This window comes from Fistularia commersonii, chromosome 19 (assembly GCF_037954325.1).
Source record: "Fistularia commersonii isolate RoL2024-O1a breed Wild chromosome 19, RoL_Fcom_v1.0, whole genome shotgun sequence".
In the NCBI taxonomy this organism is placed as follows: domain Eukaryota; kingdom Metazoa; phylum Chordata; class Actinopteri; order Syngnathiformes; family Fistulariidae; genus Fistularia; species Fistularia commersonii.
In genome coordinates this window covers 3,292,501-3,316,593 of record NC_141302.1, presented here as the reverse complement: position 1 = coordinate 3,316,593, position 24,093 = coordinate 3,292,501, and the positions used below count along the sequence as shown (strand labels likewise).

The window sequence follows — 24,093 nt, the reverse complement described above, 5'->3', positions numbered from 1 at the left end:
AGAAGCATCCAGAGCGAAGAGGAGGAGGCACCAACCAAGACGTTTGGATTTAAACTCCTCTTTCAGAGGCGGCGCCATCTTTAAAAACAAAAAAATAACTGTCCACTCGGGGGTCCGAGGGCGGCAACACTCGCAGAGCTCATTGGCCGAGCCCTCGATTGGCGAGTTCGGGGACGGGGAGCGGCTCCGAAACCCTCGCCGCCATCCCATCACGCAATTTCTTCCTCTGGGCTGGGAACTCCTTGATTTCGGATGAAACGTTCTGAATTTTGGTCGTCATAGCGACATCCTCCTGGATCTCAACAGCTGTGTTTTGGACAAAATGGTAATCTTCGTCACACCGAGATTATAATCTGCCCTGCGCCGTTTTCTACCCATTTGTAACGAAAGGCAAAAAAAAAACAAACAATGAAACAAATTTGGTAATAACATGGTCATAACAGTGTAATAAACCCTACTCGCGTTGAATTAAGCTAAAAAAAATATCCAGCCAAGTAAAAACCAGAGATCGGTATCGGTGTAAAAAAGTTGCCAGATATTAAAATACGTAGCATTTAAACTCCGGACCAGGAAGTGCTGCTGCACTTTTGCGGCGAGGCGAGACGATGTTATTTCTAAACACACTTGGAACGACTCGGCGTCAAAAGACTTGGGAGGTCTCTCTCGCTTTCTTTCTCTCGCTTTCTTTCTCTCTCTCGCTTTCTCAGGATCATCTGCGTCAAGCAGCTGCGGCGTCGGGAAAGAGAAGAAGATACACTCTGGAATCATTTGCATGTAAAATAGACTGGCACTTAGATCAAAAAACTGGAGCTGGAAGGAGGTACACACACACACACACACACACACACGCGCACACACACACACACGCACACAACCACACGTGCGCGCGCACACAGTTGGGGTTACCGCCGGCGACGTTCATGATCTCACTCCCTTCAGCCCCTCCTTTAAAAAAACCAAACCGTCACAAATAAATGCTTGATTCCAAATTGCAAGCAGCCATTCAGCGCTGCGGGATCAGACGCCACACACACACACACACACACACACACACATAGACACACATAGACACACACACGCACTCTTGGAGACTCTGAGTCGGTGTTTGCATAAAACATGTGAAAATAAGAAAATAAATCAAATAAAAGCTTAGTTCTGGTTTGCGTGTTTTCCATCTTTGCCTCGTTTTCAATCCCGAAATCCCGCCGCTGCATTAAGCTGCTAGCATGCTAATATGCTAAGACTAGCGGCTAACGTTTGCTGCTAACCCAGAGAAAGGGGGGTTTGGGTTCATGATGTCGGGGCGGTGAGCTACGTCGAAACGTAAACAAAACGTACGGGGGTGAGGTGATTTTGGGTGACGCCTCGGGTCACCATGGCAACCACTAAAAATGCATCGGTCGAATGATCTTTTATCAAAACCTATTTAACATTCGGGTCAAGCCGCCGCACGAGAAACCTGTTGCTGTCATCGAGGGTGGAAGCAACACACACACACACACACACACACACACACACACACACACACACCTGTCACTGGCGCAACAGGTATTCAAACAAAACACACACACAAAGCCTGAGTACACCATCTGTGTCAAGACAAAATAGGTGATCTGTTTCCAACAAACACACACACACACACACACACACACTCACGTGGCACACACACATCTCCAACACTGGCGTCATGAGACGACACACACATACACACACGCCTTCCTCCCAATAATGCTTCCCCTTCTTCTTCCAGTTCTTCCTCATCATCTCCCTTTCTCAGGGTTTGGGTCAACGTGATGGGTGGTTACCATGGTAACGGGCTCACCCCAAATTCTCCTCCGCCGAGTTGTGGAGAAGACCTGAGAAGAGCAGCAGTTTTCACCTTCTCAGAGTTTCTTTCTCCCCCTTTAGCTAAGCTACGCTAAGTCGAAACACATCCTGGATGTCTAGAATACACACACACACACACACACACACACACACCTCCGGGGCTGGTCTCCTTATGGAATGAGAAAGTTCTGGTTCACACTCGTCCACATTCTCCACGTGTTTGACAGCTCGCCGCTGCTTCCTCTCCTCACCCATCTCTCCTCTGGAGACACACAGCGCCGGGATGGCCGACTCCCCGCGAACGCAACACACACTCTCGGCCAACACACACACACACACACACACATTACCTTTAAAAAGACCCTCTGGGACAGAGGTGTCGGAGGTGACCCCGTCCTCCCCTCCCGTCCTCTCCTGCCTCCTCCTTCTCCACCGCATCTCCGACCGTCCACTTGTTTCTTCTCCCTCCGTCCTTCCTCTCTCTCCCTCCGTCCTTCCTCCGATCACACTTTCTCCTCTTTCGCTCTTTCACGTGCTCCCTCTCTCTCTCTATCATTAGAAGTCGGCGGCGCTGACCATTCACGTGATAGCAGTGTGTGTGTGTGTGTGTGTTTGTGTGTGTGTGTGTAAGATCCCTCCACATTCCCGCGTGCAACCGTATAATTCCAAATGCAATCCCTCAATGTTGGAATCTGTGTGTGTGTGTGTGTGTGTGTGTGTGTGTGTGTTTTCTGCAGTGTTGGCATGTCACACACGAATACCAATGTGCCGGTGTGTATCCATTCGTGCGAGTGTGTATCCCTCCTCTCTTCCTGCAGTTTAGTTCTGCTGCGTCAGCGCGCACACACACACACACACACACACACACACACACAAACACACACGTGCACAAACTAGAAGCGGCACGCGAAAGCTACAGATGCTACACAAACATGTTAACTTCTCGCACGTCACTCTCAAATCAGATGTTCCACTGTCACGAGCGGGATTTAAAGTATATAGATGTACATTTATATATGCTTATATATCTATATTAGTATTAACAAGCCCCTCCCACCCTGTTGCTAATGGCAACCAGTTGATTCGCCATCCCCTTTAATTACAGTGTTATTACCACACTTATAAGCGTAAACTTTAAGTTGTGAATACTCGCCAGTACTACTTCAATACTCAAATACTTGAATACTCGACTACCCTCTCCAGCCTCCCGGCCCTTTCTCCATGACCTCTGACCTCTGATAAAAAATAGGAAAAAAAAACGTGTGTGGCGTTTCTATGGTAACGCATGGCCGCCGGGGGGAGACGAGGACGTCGTGACAAACGCTGCGGGAGAGTCCTGGTGGCGCCGGAGGGGTCTGGCATAAACAGAGCATTTCGGCCAGAGCCGGGGACGTGGGAAGGTGTGTGTGTGTGTGTGTGTGTGTGTGTGTGTGTGTGTGTGTGTGTGTGTGTGTGTGTGTGAGAGAGGGAGAGAGAGAAAGAGAGAGACGGGGCACAGTGCCTGCTTCACACAGGGCACTAATGAACACTAAGGGTAGTTAGAGGACATGCACACACACCCACCCACACACACACACACACACACACACACACACACACACAGGTGAAGTTTTGAGCACAACTCACACACCTATGAAAACACTCTACGTATGTGTGTGTGTGTGTGTGAGTGTGTGTGGGTGGGTGGGTGTTAGCTTGGATTTGTGCAACAAGTTTGAACTGATTGTTTTTTTATTTTTATTATAATTCAGGATAAAACGAGAGAGGAGAGGGAGTTGGAAATGTTTAATCTCCCTGAACGACGTCAGAGAGGTTTTATTTTCATTCGATTCTTTTATTCCGGGCGGTTTGAGGATGTTTTAGCGAGACTTCGCTTTCTGCTATTTTATCCTTGAAAAAAAAATAAAAAATCACTTTTGATGAGTTTATTGAAAGAACTACAGCTGAGATTAGCTGCGTTAGCCTGGCGGCTAAAGGAAATTAGTGGATTTGTTTACAAACCCAAGATCAGACTCACTGCTGCCAGGTAGCGGGACGTACACACACACACACACACACACTCATCAGGGTGTCCGGGACTGTGTGTTCGCGGAAACCCTGCCAAAAACAACTTCCTCTTTTTTTCTTTTTTTGCATCCCCCTCCAGCTCTGCACGCTCTTATTTTGAAAGGTCGAAACACGGGAAGTCGCTGCGGAGCCAAATTCCCAGCCGAAGGCGAAATCAGATTGACGGGTCGTCATGGTGACGCGTGAAAGACAAGGAGCTTCTTCACTGGTGTACCGTCAGCACGCCATAATTGGCTTATTTCCCCTCATTTAGTTTCAAAGAACAGTTAAATCGGGGCGTCATTTCATTATATTATTAGTGCAACCCACGTGAAGCGCCCTCTAGTGGCCGCTACGGAAACTGCGTCTTGCAAAGAAATACGAACTTTTGGTGAGAATACTGAATCTGGTGGTCGCCCTGCTTTTTCTGATCTCGCCCGAACGTTTTCCCACATTCCACGCCACGACGGCTAAAAACTCACATTTACTGAAATCCCATTACCTCCTCCATCCCGCGCGTCGGCCAGGTAACTCCCTCCACAATGAAATGATATCCCTTTCTTCCTCTCTTTCATTTTCAAACTACGCACACACACACACACACACACACACACACACCTCCGTCCGTCATCTGGAAGTGATTGTGTTCACCATTACGGCGAGTCTTGGCAGACGTAAAGCGTGTTGCCGTTGACAGCCAGCCTTTTGCCCTTTACTCTGGATAGAAATACACCAATAGAAGCAAACACACACACACACACACACACACACACACACACACACACGTGGGTTAACTCGTTCGCACCTGGTTGGGACGGAAAATTCAAAAACAAAACAGGAAATGAATGTTGATAAAGTTCTTCTTCTGGCTTTTGTATATTGTTCTTGGATCGCTTTTTAAGAGGAAAGTTGGCGGCCATCTTTGTTGTGGGCGCGAAGCCGTCCGCCCCAATCTGTCTGAGCGATGACACTCAGCCAATCCCGGACGGATCTCTTAGTACGAACGGCCGGCCAATGGCTGCAGAGGAACACTTAGCACTAGCGGCGGGGCACATTGGAGGGGATTGGTGGAGGTTAACGGGGAAAAAAAAGCGACACACACATCACAGCTATCTCCAGATCTTCCCTCGTGTGTGTGGCGTCACTCCTGTTTACACACCACCGTCACGGAAGCTGCTTTTTTAACAATGTCCCCTCCTTCCCCAAACCTACACACACACACACACACGCACACACACACACACACACACACACACACACCCCTTTCATCACCAACCTCTCATCCCCCTGTGATAGAAATCTGCCCTCGTCCAGATAACATAAACACTGTCCCAGCGCCTTGTCCTCGCGTTAGCACGATATACACTCGGAAAGGCAAGCAGCAGACATGGACACACACACACACACACACACACACACTTGGGGATCCTGGTTAGATCCGGAGCCCCGGTAACCAGCCCTGCTGCCGAGCATCAAACAGGGAAAACTCAAAATCGAAGCAAACGCTCCCCATTTTTGATCTACCGGTCCTCCTATCACTCCCCCATTTCCCTACTTTCATCTCCTCTCCTTCTCCTCCTGGTTTTTCATGATTCGGAAACCGTGCTGCCGCCCAAATTGCATGTCAAAAGCTTCGGATGAGGAACTTCGGGGCGTGTAAATGTGGAATTAAAACTAACATAAACTACAAGATTGAGTGACGGTGAGACAGAGGGGTGGGGGAGACCATCTTTGTCAAACGGGAGAGACCATTACTGGAAAGCGGGGGGGGTCAGGTTAGCATCGAGCTAGCATTGGACTCACGTGACCCCGAAAAAATCTGAACTCATGTGATCAAATCATGTGACACCCCTCCCCCTCCCCAGAGGGTCGGCCATGTTTTTATATGGAGCGTCCGAACGAATCTACTTTGTGTGTGTGTGTGTGTGTGTGTGTGTGTGTGTGTGTGTGTGTGGCCCCCATGCCGCTCAAGACTCAGGTGCTGAGAGGAGGAGAGGAAGAAGAAACACAATCAGGAATTCGCAGCGGGTCGGCAGGAGGGCGAGAGACACCAGCAGACAAAAAAAAAAAAGAAAACACACACACACACACACACACACACACACACATAGGCGTACAACAGTAAGGTTCCGCCAGATGGTTGCCATAGAAACCGGGCTGACTAAGAAGTACAGTGGAGGGTGGGGTGGACACGATTTAGATTTAAAACAGAGAAAAGTTTGGATGTCTGCTGAAAAGCAGGGCTTTCACTGCAGCTTCTTTATGCTATGCTATGCTATGCAATGCTATGCTAATCATCCGATGACCTCATCTACCTCCATCTCCACTTCCACCCTGATGGTGATGGTCCTCACACAAGCTCAAGACAACCACGGCCCCATCAGGTTCCAACCTTTCCAGATTTCTGTAGGATCTCAGAGGATCCATTTGCGCACATACTCCATATTTGTAGTTCTAATACATTTGATAAAACTACAACTTCTCTCCAAATACATATTGGTCTTTTTTTTTTTTTTTTTTTTTTTGTAACTTCTTGCCGTGCGCTGTCAGCCAGCTCGCCATCCACCACCGTGAGTCTATTCCCAACCTGTGGGAAAAAAATGAAAACAGTGGCCGCCCGGGCTCCACGCCAAGACAGGAAGTTGTTAGGCTTCTTTTTTTTTTTTTTAACCCCCCCCTTCAGACCCCGTTACCCGTTTATGGCTTTCACCAGATCACAAAGAGCCTCTTTTTCTTTCTTTCGCTTTTTTTTGTTAATTTCCTGACACACACACATACACACACACACACACACACACACACACACATACATGCACACTCCTCTCTTTCCTCCGTGAGTTATAACTGACCCCAGTGGTCACATAAAACACAGCGGGCCCCAAACTCCACCTAATTCTTTGAGTGATAACGCACACACACACACACACATGCAGGTATGGCCACCAAGAGACACACACACACATGTGCACATCGAAAACAGTGGCAGCTCCAACAGCAACAGGGAATGCAGTGCGTCCACTGTGTTCGGTCAGTGGCCGTGAAGACGCCCTCCGAGCGGCGGTTCGGGCGCTTCGGGGGCCGTTGGGGGGCCGTTGGGGGGCCGTTGGGGGGCCGGCGTGGGGCGCCGCCTCCCAGTAACCCCCCACCCTGACCCTTTTTACATCTTTGAACTCGGAAAACTCGACGTTGGAACGACTGGAGCCGTCTGAACGCATCGTGGGAGCGACGGTTCGGGAGGTAAACAAACATGGCCGACAAACATCAAGCTAGCAATGCGCCCCATCACTGTAGTCCAATAGGGTTCGGGAGACACCAACTAGCCCCGCCCACTTCTCCAACTAGCCCCACCCCCACTCCCTCCCGTTTTTAGTGTTAGCGATAGCCTTTCTGCATCGCCACAAGCATCAAAATGCTAAAGAGCAGGAGGGATAAGAGAGGCGAGGTCGGGGAATCACAGAGCGCACCGAGTCATGAGCCGTGGGAACGAGTGGGGACGACGGTGAGAAGGGGGAAAATAACCTTTCCGTTTTTCACAATGGACTCCGGTCATGCCGGGGGCGGGGGAGGGGAGGGGGGGGGTTGACATGGCAACCAGAGCAACAACCACGGGATCAACGCCGATGGGATTAAACGCCGCTTTCTGGCTGATTTTGACGTCGCGGCAGGTGCGGCGTGATGCGTTCGGGGACATCGGTCACGAGGCGGGGTGACGTGATTTTCCCGGGGAGATAAGATGGGAGGGGGGGGGCAGGAAGTGGACGCTCGGGCTTCGACGGCTGACAACCCCAAGAGGACGCACATCTGCACACACACACACACACACACACACACATGCTGCGTTATCAAGGCCTGCAAAGTGATAACAGACATCCCCTTCCTCTGCATCGTCAGGGACTCTTCCTCTCCGCCGCGGGGTCGAGGGAGGAGTGTGTGTGTGTGTGTGTGTGTGTGTGTGTGTGTGTGTTTGAGTGGGGGTAATCGGACCCTCTGAGCATACTCCGAAAACCAGTGGAAAAAATCCCCTCATCCGAAAGTGGATCATTTCCCGCGGCAGGTGGGTTGCAGGCAAACATCCGCAGATCGAGGTGGATTAATCGCGATTAATTGGTTTAATCGTCTCGATTAATCTGATTAAATATCCGCCGTCAGAAGACTTAGAAGTGCGATTTTGAAGAATATTCACATACGGTTGGTCAGCGATGGGGGGGGTCTCGCTACCACCACCACCCCCAAAAGGGGGCGGAGCCAAGCATTCACCAGTGGATAGACAGAGAGAGAGAGAATAAGAAAAAGAGAGAGGAAAAACCTGCAAAACCTCAGTCGGGGAGGGAAACCCCACGCCTTGCTGGGATTTGGACGGCGGTGTTTTCCATCTTCAGAAGGCCAGCAGAGGAAGAGGAGGAAGACGATGGTCTGGGCGGCTCTATTGATTGTTTAACTTCTCCTGCCCACATTCTGGTGATGCATTGGAGCCCACACAGACAGGAGGGGGATGAACATGAATCCGAATGCGCTCTCTTTCCAAACACACACACACACACACACACACACACACACACACACACACACACGGTTGAGCTCGTCTCAGCAGAGTAAATCCAAAGGCGTGTGTGTTTTATCTATCTTCCTCTCCCCTCTCTCTCTCTCTGGTTCTACATCTGGTCTGTGTTTAAGCGGGACTTTCTCTTATCACACTGTACGTGCAAACACACACACACACACACACACACATATGCACGTATGCGTGCACACTGACAGGCTCGAAGAGCGAGCACCACGTTGATGCTTCGCACAAATCCACACGATTAAAACAAGCCTGCATGCTAACCAGCGCACACCTGGGTGCACACACACACCTGAATGGACACACACACACCGGAGTGGACACACACCTGAGTGGACACACGCACACCTGGGTGCACACACACTTGGCGATGAACCTCCAGATACCAATTGTCTCCTAGGCTGGAGCTTCAGTGGGGTCGGTGTGTGTGTGTGAGTGAGGTCAAGTTGACAGAACACACACACAACACACACACACACACACACACACGGTGGTGCGTTCAGGTGCACCCCATGGCTTTTCTCCAGCTGGTTGTCAACAACAACGACAACAAACATCAACAAAAACTGCAGCAGAAGCGAATGACCTTAAAACACGCATCTTCGTGGGGGGGTTAGACGCGCACGGGAGTGAAAGTTTCTGCAAGTAACCGCGAAAGGGCGTGTGCATGTGCGTGTGCGCGTCTTACTTCTCGGCGGCGGAGGCTTGCCGACCACGTCGGCGACGCGCCGCCGCAGCCGCTCCAGGCGGCCGTCCAGCGCGCCGGCGCGGCGGCAGACGGCCGCCAGCTCCCCCTCCAGCTCCCCCAGGACGCCCGCCGAGTGCCGGGACAGGTCGGAGAGCTGCCGGAGCACCGAGCACAGGGTGAAGCCGCAAACGTCCGCCAGCTCCCCGAACGCCTCCTCCTCCTCCTCCGCCTCCTCCTCCTCCTCCTCCTCCGCCGCCGCCTGTTGCGGACGCGCCTCCCGCCGCCGCCGCCGCCGCCGCCGCCTCCGGCCGCCGGGTTTGCACACCTCCGTCGGAAGTACCGTCCGCTTGCAGAACGGCATGATTTACCGGAGAAAAAGGGGAAAAAAGCAAAAAAAAAAAAAAAAAAAGAAGAAGAAGAAGAAGAATCCGCCAAAACTACGCTCAAGTTAAATCCGCGGGAGCGCGCCGCACGCCGGGGACGCGCGTGCGCGTGCGCCGGGTGCGCGGCTGGCGGAGGGGCTCGAGGCGACTCGCGCGTCGCGCGCCCTCATTGTTTTTGACTGCAAGCGGCTTTTTTTTTTTTTTTTTTTTTTTGCAGGCGCCCCCCCCCCGGTGTCAAGTTAGCCGGAGTGTAAGACGCGTAGTACTTCCGGTGTGGACCTTCACAATTAAAGTCAGAGATAATAATTCGATAGATTGATTGATAGACTTGATGATCCCGGGGTTGACTTAATAAATATAATATCAGCAGACAGTGAATGTGTGCTGAATATATCTCACTTTATACACACACATATACATAATAACGTTGATTTATATATACATTTATATATATATCAACGTTATTATTGCTATTATTAGGATTAGTTGTGCTATTATTGGTATCATTAATATTATCGATAATAATTATTAATAATCAGAATTAATATGTGCCTCTCCCTTTTGTGCAGCATTTGAAATACAATTCACTTCTTGTTATCATAACTATTAGTAGTAGAAGTAGTAGAAGTAGAATAATTATGACTAAGGTTAGTGTTATTGTATATAATTAGCATTATTTAAACAGGCTTCAGTTCTCTCAATATCATTTTTATGCAGTTATTTTTTTCCAAATCGGCCGATATAACATAATGCAAAATAAAGGTTTTCTAATATGATCGATTTGTGCCTGCCCAAGCGATATTATTAAGCGATCAATTAAACACGCCCCCCCGCCCGTGGACTGTCCCAACACTAATAGATTATTACATATTTAAACGTGTCAAATGTGCACCAGAAATTATATTTGATTATTTCAAACATATCTTTATCTTTTTTTATTTCTTGTTGACAAGTTAAAGTATTAATATGTTTAACACACGAAGAAACGAGTCCAAACTCGTCCAAAAAAAAAAAAAATGCTTTTATTTTGAAGTTGGGAACCCAGCGTTGACTCTAGCTTGACGAGCGGCGCGACACTGGTGTTTCCCCTTCAAGTCAACCTGACTGGAGGAGGAGAAGAAGAAGAAGAAGAAGGAGGAGGAGGAGGAGGAGGAGGAGGAGAGGATGATGGGGGGTTCAGAGAGGGGGGATTAGTGGTGGAGAGAGTTCAAGCAAAGGGGTGAAAAGATACCAAGCGGAAGACAGTTTCCTGTTTCACCTTCAAGACCTATTAATAAAAAATGAGCGCAAATTACATTTCGTAATTAAATCGTTTTCCCAGTCCGGGGCCTGATCTGACCCAAAATCCAGATATTGTGTGTGTGTGTGTGTGTGTGTGTGGTGGATCAAACAGTCCCTCCTCCACCTGTGCGGAATAGCAGGTGAGGAGAACCGAACACGCCAAGGAAAACTGCACAGTGACCTTTGACCTCCACCTGCGTGTCGCTCTGGAAAAGCGAAGAGATCTATTATTTACATTCACGCCTCTGACCCTCCGTCCGAATCACCCGCCTCTCTCTCCGCTCTCTCCTCCGGAGCCCCCCGTGGAAACCTCCCCTCCCCCCCCTCTTTTTTTTCGGGGCTCCTCATCGCACAGCTCCTTCCTCCTCCACCCCAAAGCACATCTGGTCCTCAGAGCGCCCCCCGGGCCTCCTCCAGCAACCCCTCCCAGACGTGAACTTGGCCCGGCGAAATGTTTTTGTTCATGCAGCCTGTGTCTGTCAGATGGAGGATGGGGTGGGAGGAGTTGGCGGCGAGGAATTTCAACATAAACTGCCTTTTATTGACACAATTGAAAACAACAACATGGGAAACTTATGAACCGGAGCCGGTATGTGTGTGTGTGTGTGTGTGTGTGTGCGTGGCAGGAATGTTATGACGTGCGGATCGAACCAAGACGGATGGGTGTGGTCACATGACATCACCACCACGTCCGCAAATCAATTTTCACACACACACATATACACACTTCCTGATTGCTAACTCATGAGTAATAAAATCGTAACAATCGAATTATACTTTTTTTTGTGTTTTTTTTTTTTTCCGGCCTCGGGGAGGTCAACGAACCCCGCCGTTCGCCGCCAAGGGTTTCGAACCCTCGGCGATCGGAAATCCAGACGGGCCAATCAGCCGGGCAGTCAATCACATGGAGGCAATTGATTAAAAGCAGCTGTCCTCCTCCAACCCCCTCCGCCGATGACTGAGCTCATTGTTTCTGCAGCTCTGGTCCACCTCTGTCCCCGCGCTGGGGCCCGGCACAAATGTCCGCACATACAGAAAGATCGACATCAACCACTTTGTTTTTTGGGGGTCTGATAAAATTTTTAAAAATTGTGAAATGAAATTTAAAGAAAAAAAAAAAGGTTTCGTTTTTGCTGATTAACCTGTTTTTTGTTTTTTTTTTTTTAAAAAGACTCCAATGTCTCCCACAAGTTTCCCCACAAATTCCGCTTCATATTAAGTCTTTCTCTGCTGCGTGTGGATACATTTTTCTGCTGCTCGACACACACTCCACAACCCCCCTCTGTGTATGTGTGTGTGTGTGTGTGTGCACGTGTGCGATTGTTGCTCTGCTCTGATGCAAAGTGTCTGGTATATCTCATATTTCAAGTGTGTGTGTGTCTGTGCAGCAGCTCTCGAGGCTCCGTAAAACGTCGCCGCCACATTCCGATTGTGTCCAAACTTTGCCAAATGTTTATCTGTCATTCAAATACCGCCGTCATATCTGGGTCAAAGGTCAAGTTCCCACAACCGATCACCTTCACGACCTGTCAGGTTTGGAGGGACTTTAACTGTCACTTGACAGTGTTTTTCAGTAAGTTATCACCTTAATGTAAATTTATTTTTATTTTGAGGTTCCTCGTGCCATTTTACCAAAAAAATTCCCCCTTTGGTTTTGACCCGTTTCTTGATTTCCTCCATATTTTCCGATTGTTCCTGGCAAGTGGAGGGTTAACACACAAAAATATAACAGAACCCCCACAATGGGTTTGCTTTCCACCCAAAAACCAATGTTGACTGACACACACACACACACGCACCACTGTGGCATGGCAGTAGACGTTCCTCTCCATGCACACACACATTCCTAGTGTGTTGATATAGTATGTGTCATGTGCTGGAACATGGAGTCACAAGGGAGGAAGACAACGGCTCTTGTTCTTCCACTCCCAAATAGAAGATCTTTCTCTCTCAGAGGCAGGTAAACAAACACACACACACACACACAGCGAGGTGTTACGCACCAGGCCAGGTTTCTGCAGGGCAGAGCAGCCTGGATCACAGCGGTCGCCATATGGACCGGTACTGGAATCGGAACACGGTGAGGTGGAGAGGATGGAGGGATGAGGAGGAAGCAGGAGAGGAGGGAGAAAACACATTCCAAGCCGTCTTGCGTGACCTTCATCGGATGTGTTATCGCACCGGGATGATCCGGCCAATAGGGGGCGCCGGATTGTCCCTATCTTTAAATGAAAATAAACTTCTTCCTGTGAAAATCTAGTGAAAAAAACAGAGAAAAAAGGTCTAAAGATCTTCGGAAACCCTGACGACCGGTTCGCTAAGAAATGGCTCCAGAAGATCATAAGAAGATGCCTTCAGTGTTTTGTGAACTCTTGTGGATGCCAAGGTCTCGCTTGGATCTGCGCGGAGATAAAAACACCAGACGGACTCCGAGGTCGCGCGGCCATTCGTCAATTCAGTAGAAGCGTTCTAATATCCCGGCTGCCGTTGTGAGCGTGGAAAGACGACAGTGAGAGACAGGAGACTGTTTTGTAAATAACAGTTTATTTGAAAACCAGGGTAGGGCTGTGGACTTAGCTGCTGCCCTGCTTGGCGGCCAGCCTCTTGTCTCTCTCCTCGGCGATGGTCAGACGGATTCCCTTTCCTCTGGGCATGGACACCCACGCCTTGTTGCCCTGGTGATAAGGAAGAGGACGCGTGAGGATTGCGAGGAGGCTCGGGGTTTTCACGGGCTATGAAAACAAGCCGGGGCCTTCTGTTCAACATCAAGTAGAAGCTAATCCCACAGGGTTCATCCGCATCAAAATAAATAAAACCCGACCCTGAACTTTAAATCAGCGGCCGACAAAACCCAACACTGGATGATAACGAAGGAGAGCGGAGCGACTGAGGGCGGCGGCGAGCGCTGGCAGAGACGCTCGACAGCTGGAGCCGCAGGCCCGGGAGTCCTCACGCTTCTCCGCGGCGAAGGACGACCGAGCCGGACTCTGCTGTGACGGCGCCCGGCAGCGCGGCCGTAAACAACTGGCGTGTGGCCGCCGTTCCAACCAGGGGAACCCGGATCATTTTGGAACCCTCGTTTTGTTTTCGGAGTCACTACTTTCAGGCTGGAACATCCAGATTTCTTAATATCGAGTAATAAATACTGGGTTTTTGACATCTGTGTGCAACATCTATCGGCCAGTGAGGTTTGAACATTGCCCAGCTGCACCCAGATGTTGTTAGCAGAGCAGCCCCAGCATTAGCGTCAAGCTAACCTCTACTAATATTTTTATATTCATAGTCAACCAGAAAGAAGTGCAAAACGTCAGGACAGCACAACACATTGTTATTTGCTAGCAAAGGAGCTCAGGACTTCTTAGAGGATTGGAAAGTTGTTTTTCACGGCTCATCAAAACCAGAAGTTCATCATCGCTCCGAGGGCGTTCCTCGCCTCGACCGACGAGGTGACGAAGCTCACCTTGCCGATGACGAAGATGTTGGAGAGCCTGGTGGCGAAGCAGTTGCCGGTGCTGTCCTTCACGTGCACCACGTCGAAGGAGCCGGGGTGGCGCTCCCTGTTGGTGATGATGCCGATACGCCCCAAGTTAGCGCCACCGGTCACCATGCACAGGTTACCTGGAGGGGAGATCAGGAGTCAGGTGTCTTGGTCTCAAAGCAGTGGAAGGAGGCAGAAGGACGGGTTCTCAGAGAGACAAAGGTACCAGTATCAAACTTGATGAAGTCTGTGATCTTGCCAGAGTCCAGGTCGATGCGGACTGTGTCGTTGACCTTGATGAGGGGGTCGGGGTAGCGGATGGTGCGGGCGTCGTGGGTCACCAGGTGGGGGATTCCCTTGGTGCCGATGATGATCTTCTTCACCTTGCACAGCTTGTACTGCGGGGGAGGGGAGGAGGGGGAACATGAGCGACCGGAACCCACAATGACTGGAGCACCGCTCCGAGGCGGAGCGCTCACCTTGGCCTCCTCTGCGGTGATGCGGTGGACGGTGAAGCGTCCCTTCACATCGTAGATCAGACGGAAGTGCTCGCCGGTCTTCTCGATGCTGATCACATCTGAGTCAGAGGAATCATGAGACAAACTTAAAACCAGCCTAAAGTTGAAATGTATGAAAATCCAATTAAAACCTGGGTCTGGCTTTCAAGTGCACCCCTGGCCCCTCGCTCTTTGGGGGATCAAACCGTCAGCACGACCTCAGCGGATAAGATTTAATGGCTTGTCATTGTCCTGTGAGGAAGCGATGTCTTTCTAATTTCACAGTGTGCTCAGAGAAACACGCCCCCTCCTTTTAGCCGACCGGCCTCCATCCCGTCTACGTTTAAACGCCGCCCAATTTCAGGGCCGCGCTTCTCAATTACCTTTCCTGCGACCAACATTAACTCCTCGCTGAGAAAGCATTACTGGCGGCCAGGGAACCGTTCAAGCATTTCTCATCTACTTTCCAATTTGGGCGGAATGAAGACCAAATCTGAACTGAAACTGCAGAAACTGACCGAATACCTGAAAATAAGCATTAAAATGATAAAACCCCAGAATAGACGGCAGTCAGAGACCACAGGATCCGCAGCCTCCAGCTAACACGTCTACACGCTGCTGAAAGGTGACCTTCCATGACATCAAGCAATGTAATCGTCTCAGGAGTCCAAAGATCTCCGTGCACCACAATGCACCAGACCTCTTCTACGTCTCCAGCGCTGGTGTTTGTACATAAATAGGCCGCGGCCACGCTGCCAAGGCGTCCCTTGGATCCGCAAATTAAAAAGCCACACCTCCACGTGCGGCTGCTCGGCGGAGGTGGTGAGACGGGACAGAGGCTTTTTATTGATCTGCCACATTCAAACTGAGGGTTAAGGTCAACCAGCCGACTGAGCGGGCAGGCTGCAGGGAGTCAGGTCACAGAGTTTGGACAACATCTGGACACACAACATAGCAAAAACAACTGCAATAAAAAATAATGAAACTAGATGTGGCAGACCCTTTGAGTGCACCTTGGCCAAAATAATTGCAAGAAACATTGATTATACCAGGTTTCTAATCTAATATCAAATCCAGATCTGTCCTGGTGTTCATCCACAGATCTACCAACCCACTGAAAATAAAGGTGGACTAAGTACCACATTTAAATCAAATATGGGGCACCAAAGATGATATACATCAATACAGATCCTATCTTATTTTGGAACAAAGTTGCTGTATAAGAAATCCAAATGACAGCGCACGCTCGGAGCGCAGGCCTCCTCTGGATTCATATCTTGCAACAGCACACGACTGACATGCCTGCATTGTATCTTATCGAACCAGAATAAAATGTGTCAACCTCACACTCCAGAAGGGAAGCAGTCACCAGCTCAAAATCCCCCGCCGTCGATTAAGATACGAACATCAACACCACAGACTATTGAGGACCCTGCCTTCGCTGGAGCTCAGAACTTCTTAGAGGAATTGGTTGTGTAGTTTCAGCTCATTGCTGATCAAACCCACATATTCATCACTGCTCCTCTGGATGGCCCATAATACATCAAGGCAACACATTCAAAACTCCCTCAATTCACTATAGCCACGAGCCAACGGTCACCCCATATTCACCCACTCACCCATGAATCCTGCAGGGTAGGTTATATCGGTGCGGACTTTGCCGTCGATCTTGATGAACCTCTGCATACAGATTTTCTTCACCTCATCCCCGGTCAGGGCATACTTGAGGCGGTTCCTCAGGAAGATGATGAGGGGCAGGCACTCTCTCAGCTTGTGGGGACCGGTGGAAGGACGAGGAGCCTGGGAGGAAGACATTCGAGATTTTATCACATTAACTGGAAGCTGCCACTGCGGTGTGGCTTCATCCTAAGGGACGGTCCATCACATTGTTCAACTCCCACACCTTCACATCTCAGTCTGCCATGTTTGAATCAAACAAATCAGGGCAATTCTTTGAGATACTTAGGTCACAAGACATGCACGATTTCCACTTGCAGAAAGATTTTACAATTAAGTTCATGTGGAGAATAATCAAATTTTAGTTTGCAACAAATCATGTTTGTTCAGCTTCAACAGCTGAATACTTGCTTTCTGATCCTCAAATCTGGGACTGATGAATATTTCAGTTTTACACAAATATTACTGCATCAAAGCCTCTGGGCTTCACTTCAATAATGAACAAAAAAAAAGAGATCAGACATCAACCAAGAACTAGATAAAAATTCAGAATAGCTTGACATGAAATTACTCAAAACCAAAGAAATGACACAGTCCTCTGCTACAGAATACATCAGATCTACTTCCTCTGTATGGCCCTCATGGGTTCTACGCCCTCTGAGTGTTAAATAAAATCTGTTTTTAAGATGATTTCATTCATCGCAGTTATAAATTCACAGTAAGACATTCATTTCCCGAACAATAGCCATATTATGACTGCACGGTCATCTCCAAAGATAAATACGAGGAACCGTCTGAGGGCACAACACACCACCCGGCTGCACATGATCATTCATGTCTCCAAGATATGAAAGCTTCTCAAATATTGACGTTATTATGGTTTTATCCGACCCGAATTTGTCCGAAGCGACTCGATCGGGATCACTTACGAACACTCCGGTGAGCTTATCGAGCATCCAGTGCTTCGGCGCCGCGACGCGCTTCAGGTGCTTCTTCGGTCCTCTTGCCTGGTAGAGAGAAGAATGAAGGTCAGCGACATCCGAAGCAGTCGGGTTGTTGAAATTATACCACCAGTTTGATTCTGGGTTGTAATTTTAGAGAAAAATCCAATTTGTAGATACCATTTCTACCAAGCTAGCACACTAAGCTAACCGGGCTAACACGGGCACTCGTTAGCTAAGCAGGCTGCGGCCTGTAAGCGCAAAAGTATCCCTTAAAAGAATTTTCAGACTATGTACCATTGCACTTAAAAGCTGAACGACCCAATAAATAACTATGAACGCTCTTTTTCTTTAAAAGGCTATCAGTTAACGCGGCATGTCTTGTACTTAATCTAGCTAGTTTACATAGCCGAAGCTAAGCTAGCACAAGGAGCGCCACCGGCCCCATCGGAGGTTAGCCTCGAAAAAAACCTTAATAATCTGACAGAAAAGTTGCCATCAGCTAACATTTCGATGTCAATCGTGCCATCTAATGCTGTATTTTAACGCAGGATGTATATTTGTGTGATGATACGTCTCTCGAAAGTGATGATTAAGGATTATCTGTGGTAGGAATCGTAGGGAGGGACAGCTCACCATGTTGGAGTCTGCGGGGAAAAGGACCTCTCGGCTTCCGGGATAGAATGATAAGGCAGGCTACGGCAGGCGGGGAGGGACAAACTTCCAGAAAGCCGCAATGAAAATTCTTTTCAACCCTTCGGAAAACTGTTTCCTTTTCGAAATAACATTTTATACAGATGCTGTGTCAACTTACTCTTGACAAAAAGTATTTCATGCACCATTCTTCAAAACTTCGATTTGTCACAAATATCTTTATCTATTAGTTCTGCGGAAAATTGCCTGGCCTCCCTGTGGCTCAGCCATTTGTCAAAACACAAAAATGCCATTCTGAAAATCATGAAACCCGATTGAAAAGATGTATTTAAATTCATAGATAAATAAGCAAATAAATACGATAATTTGAGTCTTCCCCATTTTACTGATTTATTTATGCACTAATCTATGTGTATTGGTATTATTATAGTATGCACTTGAGCTAGTATTATTTTAAAGATCTGTGAAATTGTTGTATTGTATTTTGTGATCTGCTGGGTTTCAGGTTTCAGGCACCAGACTTGATAACATTTTATGCAGGACTAATTTGTCCGTTGTCGTGGTTAATGTTGCCAAAATAATCAAAATTGCAGTTATTCATTAACAATCATATTTGCATAACTTTGACCAGCTGATTCAATCTGAAATCAACTGAAGAATTAGAAATCAATTGAGCCAGAAAGTGAGCAAAAACACGAAATGTAGAAAACTTGACATTAAATATTTTTCTTTTATTCTCCTGTATTTACATGCAAGATGCACAGCAGTAGAGCCTGTCAGAGCCTCCAGCGGGTGTTTGACTTCCGCATCTCCAAGCACGCCATCCCAGCGTGTCGCAGACAATCCTGGCACGGGAAATGCCAGACTTGTTTACACACAGTAGATAAACCCCAACTGATGCACACAAAAACACACACACACACACACACACCATCACACACAACCGAGACTGCAGGGACGAATCCCAGACCTGGAGAGCAAGCATAACTACAATTTGCAAAATTGGTATAGTAATTTATATGTGTGTATATATATATATATATATATATATATATATATATATATATATATATATATATATATATATATATATGCTATTCTACTTTTTCTACTTTTTCATTATTATAATTTTTGTATTTTTTTTACTTTATTCTTGATGCTCACAATTTGGATGCTGCTACCCCATGTGACCCCCAACTGCTCCGCGGGGACAAGTACATTTTTTTCTCCTTCACATCTGATGGAAACCTGCAGGTTCACGTGGTTTCTGTCATCGGTTTACCTTCCCCTCGTCCCTCCCTGAAGGACCGCAGCTCCGCACCGAACCGTCAACCCCATTCCCTTTCTTCTTCCCCCGCAACTCGAATTTTAATTTCCTGAACCCGCTCGTGGGGAACCAGCAATCCGTGGAGTTTAACGCCTGGATTTAAAGGCAGACTGGAATTTCAGGGCCTGTGAGAAGAAGGGCAGGTGATGATTGTTTATACTGCTGTGAGCCGTTAATCCGGAAGCGGGGGCGATATATTCCGGCCGAAAACCGCCCGAGAAACCGGGACTGAATTCTTGGCTTCTCAAACCCAGAAATCACCTCAAATAGACACAATTGTGTCGACGCATTCAGAAAAACAACAGTTTAAACAAACCAGACGCTAATATTGAGGTTTTATTTAGCTCTAAGATCAGTAAATCTGATAGCAATCTGCCGCCTGGAACGGGGCCCGTCCCGTTTCAGGGGCTCTTTGGCTCGACGGACGCTCGGCTTGGCGCTCGGCCGCGTCCAGATTGTCGAACATGAATAATTCTGAGAGTCTTGACAAAAAAAAGAAAACACAGGGACGCATTCCAGTCGGGAGCAAGGATTAGAATCCATACCGTAGGCATATTGCGGCCCCGTGGGCGGGTGACTCCCAGGGCACAGGGTGTATTTATACCCTCTTTTTCAATCCCACTCAAATTTGTCTCATAGAGGACAGGGAAGTTTATATCCTTCTTTTTCATAACAAAAAACAAAAAAACTCATAGGTTCATTAACTACCCTGTGACATCTCTATATCACGTGAATAAGAGGATGAATGGTTTTGAATCCGCATGAAGGAAAGGTGACTGGTTGTACGTCATGTAGTAAGCGGCATGTTTATTTACCTGCCTGTTTTGTTTTGTTTTTGTTTTTGTTTTTTTGTTATTGCAATGAAGTAAATTACACGCAATCGTTTATCTAAAACAAAAAATAAGAAAAAGGAAACTCAACGAGCGTTCATCCAATGGCGCCTACAAGCTGTAATTACATAAACTGACCAGCAGATGGCAGCAAAACACAGTTTTCAGTCACCTCTGCGCTGCAGACAGGAAAATATTGTAATCTAATATTATAGTTTAGTCTAATGGAAAAATAAACATGATATTACAAATATTAACGGGAGAAAAAATATTATTTGACTTTACGGTTGTTTTCATGTGGTATAAGTGAATTATACGACTGGTCTTATTCAGGAACCTCTCAATAATTAAGGTTGTTTTACCCACTGTCTGAATTTGATCGATTCAAGAACAATCAATTACTGGCTCCGCGTCTGGAAATCGAATGAAAAAGCTTTAAGATGGATGGATTAATATTTAAACGGAGCGGTGTTTAAAAAAAAAAAAGAACAACAACAACAACAAAAAGGCCGACGGGGAATCGTTTAGTAACGTGTGTGGGATGAGTTATTTCTGGAGAACACTCAAGAACCCACCAGAGGGTGATTTAGACGCTCGGTAAAAGCAAAGGAAACGCGTACAAGAGGATTAATTGCGTCCCTCGGGGTCAAACGTGCACTTATGCGACTTTCCAGCAAGATGAAGGCAGAGCAGCAAGCCTCGGCAGCTGGAGAGGGCTTCAGGACGAGAGACAACGACCAGCTTTTCCTACTTTGAAGGCAATGTTAAGCTTTTATTTGTATTGAATGAGGCAGGATAAGAGGTGTAGATGATGAATGAATGAATGAATGAATGAATGAATGAATGAATGAATGAATGAATGAATGAAATTGCATGGATTGAACCATTTGGAGTCACATAAAATCCATCATGTTTTATCTTTGTCTCCTCTCACACACTCTATGATAATAATGTAAATGGATTCATGTTCAAATCCGTGGCTGAAATGACAAACGCCGACTCACTGGAAGTAAAAAACTGTTTTCTTTTTTTTTATTATTATTATCATCATTATTATTATTCTCCTCCAAACTGGAAGCTGTAGCAAAAATAACAGCATTTGTCCATAAGATCTCAGTCATTTACAGAAGATATACCAACAGAGAGAGAGAGAGAGAGAGAGAGAGAAAGTGCTTTTAAAATCATCTTTGAATAATCATTTCATCGTCGGAGGAAACGCACAAATGAAAAAATGAACAGGAAGTGATGTGTAACAGTAAACAGGAAGTGATGTGTAACAGTAAACAGGAAGTGCTACAGGTCCAGGAATAAAATGTGAAAGTCATTAATGGCAGAATCAGTTCCCCTAATAACTGCCGGGATGTGGCAGGCAAAATGTAAATCTCCTCCATTAGGCAGCTCACACACACACACACACAAACACACACACAGACACACACACACACACACACATACAAGGAAACACACGCACTCAATAAACGCACTTGTGAAAGTAGGAAGTTGCCACGGCGGTGATTTACTCACATCAGCAATAACAGTCAAGCTCTCCCAACCTTCGCCTTCCGAACGACTGACCCAACTGTTGCCCGGGTAACCAGACCCCACACACACACACACACACACACACACACACACACACACACACACACACACACACACTCGCAGCAGGAAAACTATTCCTTCATCAGGGTTCATAAATTCCTGGTCTTGAAAATGTCCAGCGACCCCAGCCAAGGCCTCAGTTAGGTCGACTTGAGGAGAGTGTGTGTGTGTTCAGCCTAGCGTCATGGTGTGTGTGTGTGTGTGTGTGTGTGTCCATTTATGTGTTGCTCTCGGTGCCTGGTTGATCACACACTGGCTCTTTTTGGGGGCGAGCTTGCAGCCCCATCCTCACTCACTCTCACTTGGGCTTCTTGTTTACTATCTCTTTTCACACACGCACACACACACACACACACACACACACACACACAAACACACACACACACACCATGAAACAACCCCCCCAACGATACCCTGAGAAGCCGGTAACTAAACAAGTGCCTATTTCACAGCAGCTACTCCCATTACCCCGCTGTAATACCATCCCCATGCACTCCACCGTGTGTGTGTGTGTGAGTGTGTGTGTGTGTGTTTGTGTGTGTGTGTGTGTGTATGTGCGTGCGTGGTCCTTTATCTATTTCCATTCTCATCCCAGCCTTTGTGTGTTTTTAAACAAAGCACACGTGTTGCCGCCACCTCAAAAACAAAACAACGTGCTATATGGGAGTGTGTACAAATGTCTATGTGTGTGTGTGTGTGTGTGTGTGTGTGTCAACCCCCGCCCAAGCTTTGTTCATGCCTCTCAGCTCACCCCTCCACCATCTCGTCTTACGAGCAGATATGGGTCAAAGCGCCCTGCATATTGCACCCAACCCACAGCGCCGTGAGGGTTTCTATAGGTGGGTGGAGAAGCAGGAGCAGGTGGAGATGTTGACGGTGTCACTTTAACACCCCGTCTGGGATTTTCTTCTCCAATCCCGAGCGATACGACACCTGTCGGACGGAAAGTCGACTCTATTAGCTGTGATCGGACTTGAGGGGAGGGTTGGGGTTCAGCCCACCGGGCAACCAAGGCGCTACGCAAACCCAGGGGGCGGTTAGCTCAGCAGGCTAACAGAGATGCTAAAGTGAAGAGTCGTGTAACGTCCTGCAGCACGAGGAAAAACAGGGGCAACTACGAGGACTTGCGGGAGCTTAGCTTGTTGTTCGTCATTTGGCTGTGTAAAGGTGCTATGTTAGCATCAGCGGACTGGAACGCTGTCGAACTAAGGGCCGGCTAAGGTGGCTAATTAAAATCCCTGCGTTTTAATCCTGGGGTTCGGATTCATTTTACCCGGCGAGACATTTTGAAAACAGCTGAAAACACCGGAGGCTGTGGAGACTTGAGGTATAAAGGACTATTACGAATCAGGATCGGTGCTGACTGGTTAGCAGGCTAGCTTGAAAACTGATTACGTTCACAAAATGGGATATTAATGGATCCAATCTAGTCAAATAATTAGCAAGCCAGAACCCCGCAGGATTTGGATAATGGAACAAATCAGTCATGTAGCTAAACCGCAGCTGGCATTTCATGGCGCGAGCATATTAGCACGCTGCTATGATATGAACTATCCAGTTGAAGAGGTTTCTCGGCAAGCTAGAAGCTTTTGGCGACATGAAGCCGAATCGGCCCCGCGAGCTGTACAGGAGGCGTCCCGCAATTATCGCTAACTCTGAAGTATGCTAATGTAGGAAGTCTGTGGGGGCTTGACTTTTCCACCGAGGCGAGTGCTTCTGACCGTTCAGAAGTAAGAAAACCAAAGGTGTCGTCGGGTCGGTCACATGACGGGAATAGCCGCACCGCCTAGCGGGAAGCTACACTCCCGAGCGAGAGGAAACTCGATCTGATTCATCGTGTTCGACAAAGCGGAACCGGGTATCGACGAGCCACAGAGGCCGTCCTTGTCCGGGAGTTCCGATGGATATCAGCCGCCGTCTTGAGTAACGTGTCGGAGAGTTGAGTCGAATTCAAATTTTGAAACAAGAAAGAAAGAAAGAAAGAAAGAAAGAGGAGTACACCGAGATAACCAGTTGACCAGTTCGCGGACAATCGGCGTCTTTGTGAGTACGAGAGACGGGGAGGCTCCTTCCCGTGAGACCGCCGTCTGATGTCGTCCATTAAGGAAACAGGAAGTGCAGTGTTTGTCAACCAGATCTTCAATAAGGTCCTTCATCCAGGCGACGGGACTCGAGGGGCGCCGAGTCCATCGGGCGTCGCCCTTGTCAGCTTCTGTTTAACCCACGGACCCTTTAAGCCGGCGTGATGCGGCGACAGCTCCTACCGATCTGCCTTTGTAGGTCTGTCCTTCTAGAGAG

At 47.9% G+C, this 24,093-nt stretch overlaps 3 protein-coding genes, 1 long non-coding RNA gene and 2 other non-coding genes across 6 annotated transcripts in view; all 6 read right to left on the bottom strand.

Annotated features, from left to right (window-relative positions):
- The window catches only part of nhsl2 (NHS-like 2), a 63,272-nt gene extending 53,718 nt beyond the window's left edge, over positions 1 to 9,554 (bottom strand). The window contains exon 1 of the mRNA XM_086166324.1: positions 9,126 to 9,554. Within this exon, the coding sequence (XP_086022450.1) occupies positions 9,126 to 9,486 (361 nt within the window). The 5' untranslated portion in view covers positions 9,487 to 9,554. The remainder of the gene's footprint in view (positions 1 to 9,125) is intronic.
- Positions 9,555 to 10,576: 1,022 nt separating this feature from the next.
- On the bottom strand, positions 10,577 to 13,164 carry LOC147223459 (uncharacterized). The gene is made up of 3 exons (XR_015107625.1): positions 13,142 to 13,164; positions 12,793 to 13,045; positions 10,577 to 10,612 (listed from the first exon to the last, which is right to left on the bottom strand). It is a non-coding gene; the product is annotated as an uncharacterized LOC147223459 (long non-coding RNA).
- Positions 13,165 to 13,314: 150 nt separating this feature from the next.
- rps4x (ribosomal protein S4 X-linked) lies at positions 13,315 to 18,053 on the bottom strand. Its single transcript, XM_086166323.1, has 7 exons — positions 18,019 to 18,053; positions 17,371 to 17,448; positions 16,384 to 16,564; positions 14,747 to 14,844; positions 14,494 to 14,665; positions 14,250 to 14,407; positions 13,315 to 13,464 (listed from the first exon to the last, which is right to left on the bottom strand). The coding sequence occupies exons 1-7, from the start codon at positions 18,019 to 18,021 to the stop codon at positions 13,363 to 13,365; spliced, it is 792 nt and encodes a 263-aa protein (XP_086022449.1). The 5' UTR covers positions 18,022 to 18,053; the 3' UTR covers positions 13,315 to 13,362.
- On the bottom strand, positions 14,134 to 14,204 carry LOC147223458 (small nucleolar RNA SNORD61). The gene has a single exon (XR_015107657.1). It is a non-coding gene; the product is annotated as a small nucleolar RNA SNORD61 (small nucleolar RNA).
- Positions 16,209 to 16,284, bottom strand: LOC147223457 (small nucleolar RNA SNORD61). Its single transcript, XR_015107656.1, has one exon. It is a non-coding gene; the product is annotated as a small nucleolar RNA SNORD61 (small nucleolar RNA).
- Positions 18,054 to 23,735: 5,682 nt separating the features above from the next.
- The window catches only part of cited1 (Cbp/p300 interacting transactivator with ED-rich tail 1), a 5,881-nt gene continuing 5,523 nt past the window's right edge, over positions 23,736 to 24,093 (bottom strand). The window contains exon 3 of the mRNA XM_086166322.1: positions 23,736 to 24,093. This exon is cut by the window's right edge and continues 870 nt beyond it. The gene's annotated coding sequence lies outside the window, so the exon portion shown is untranslated.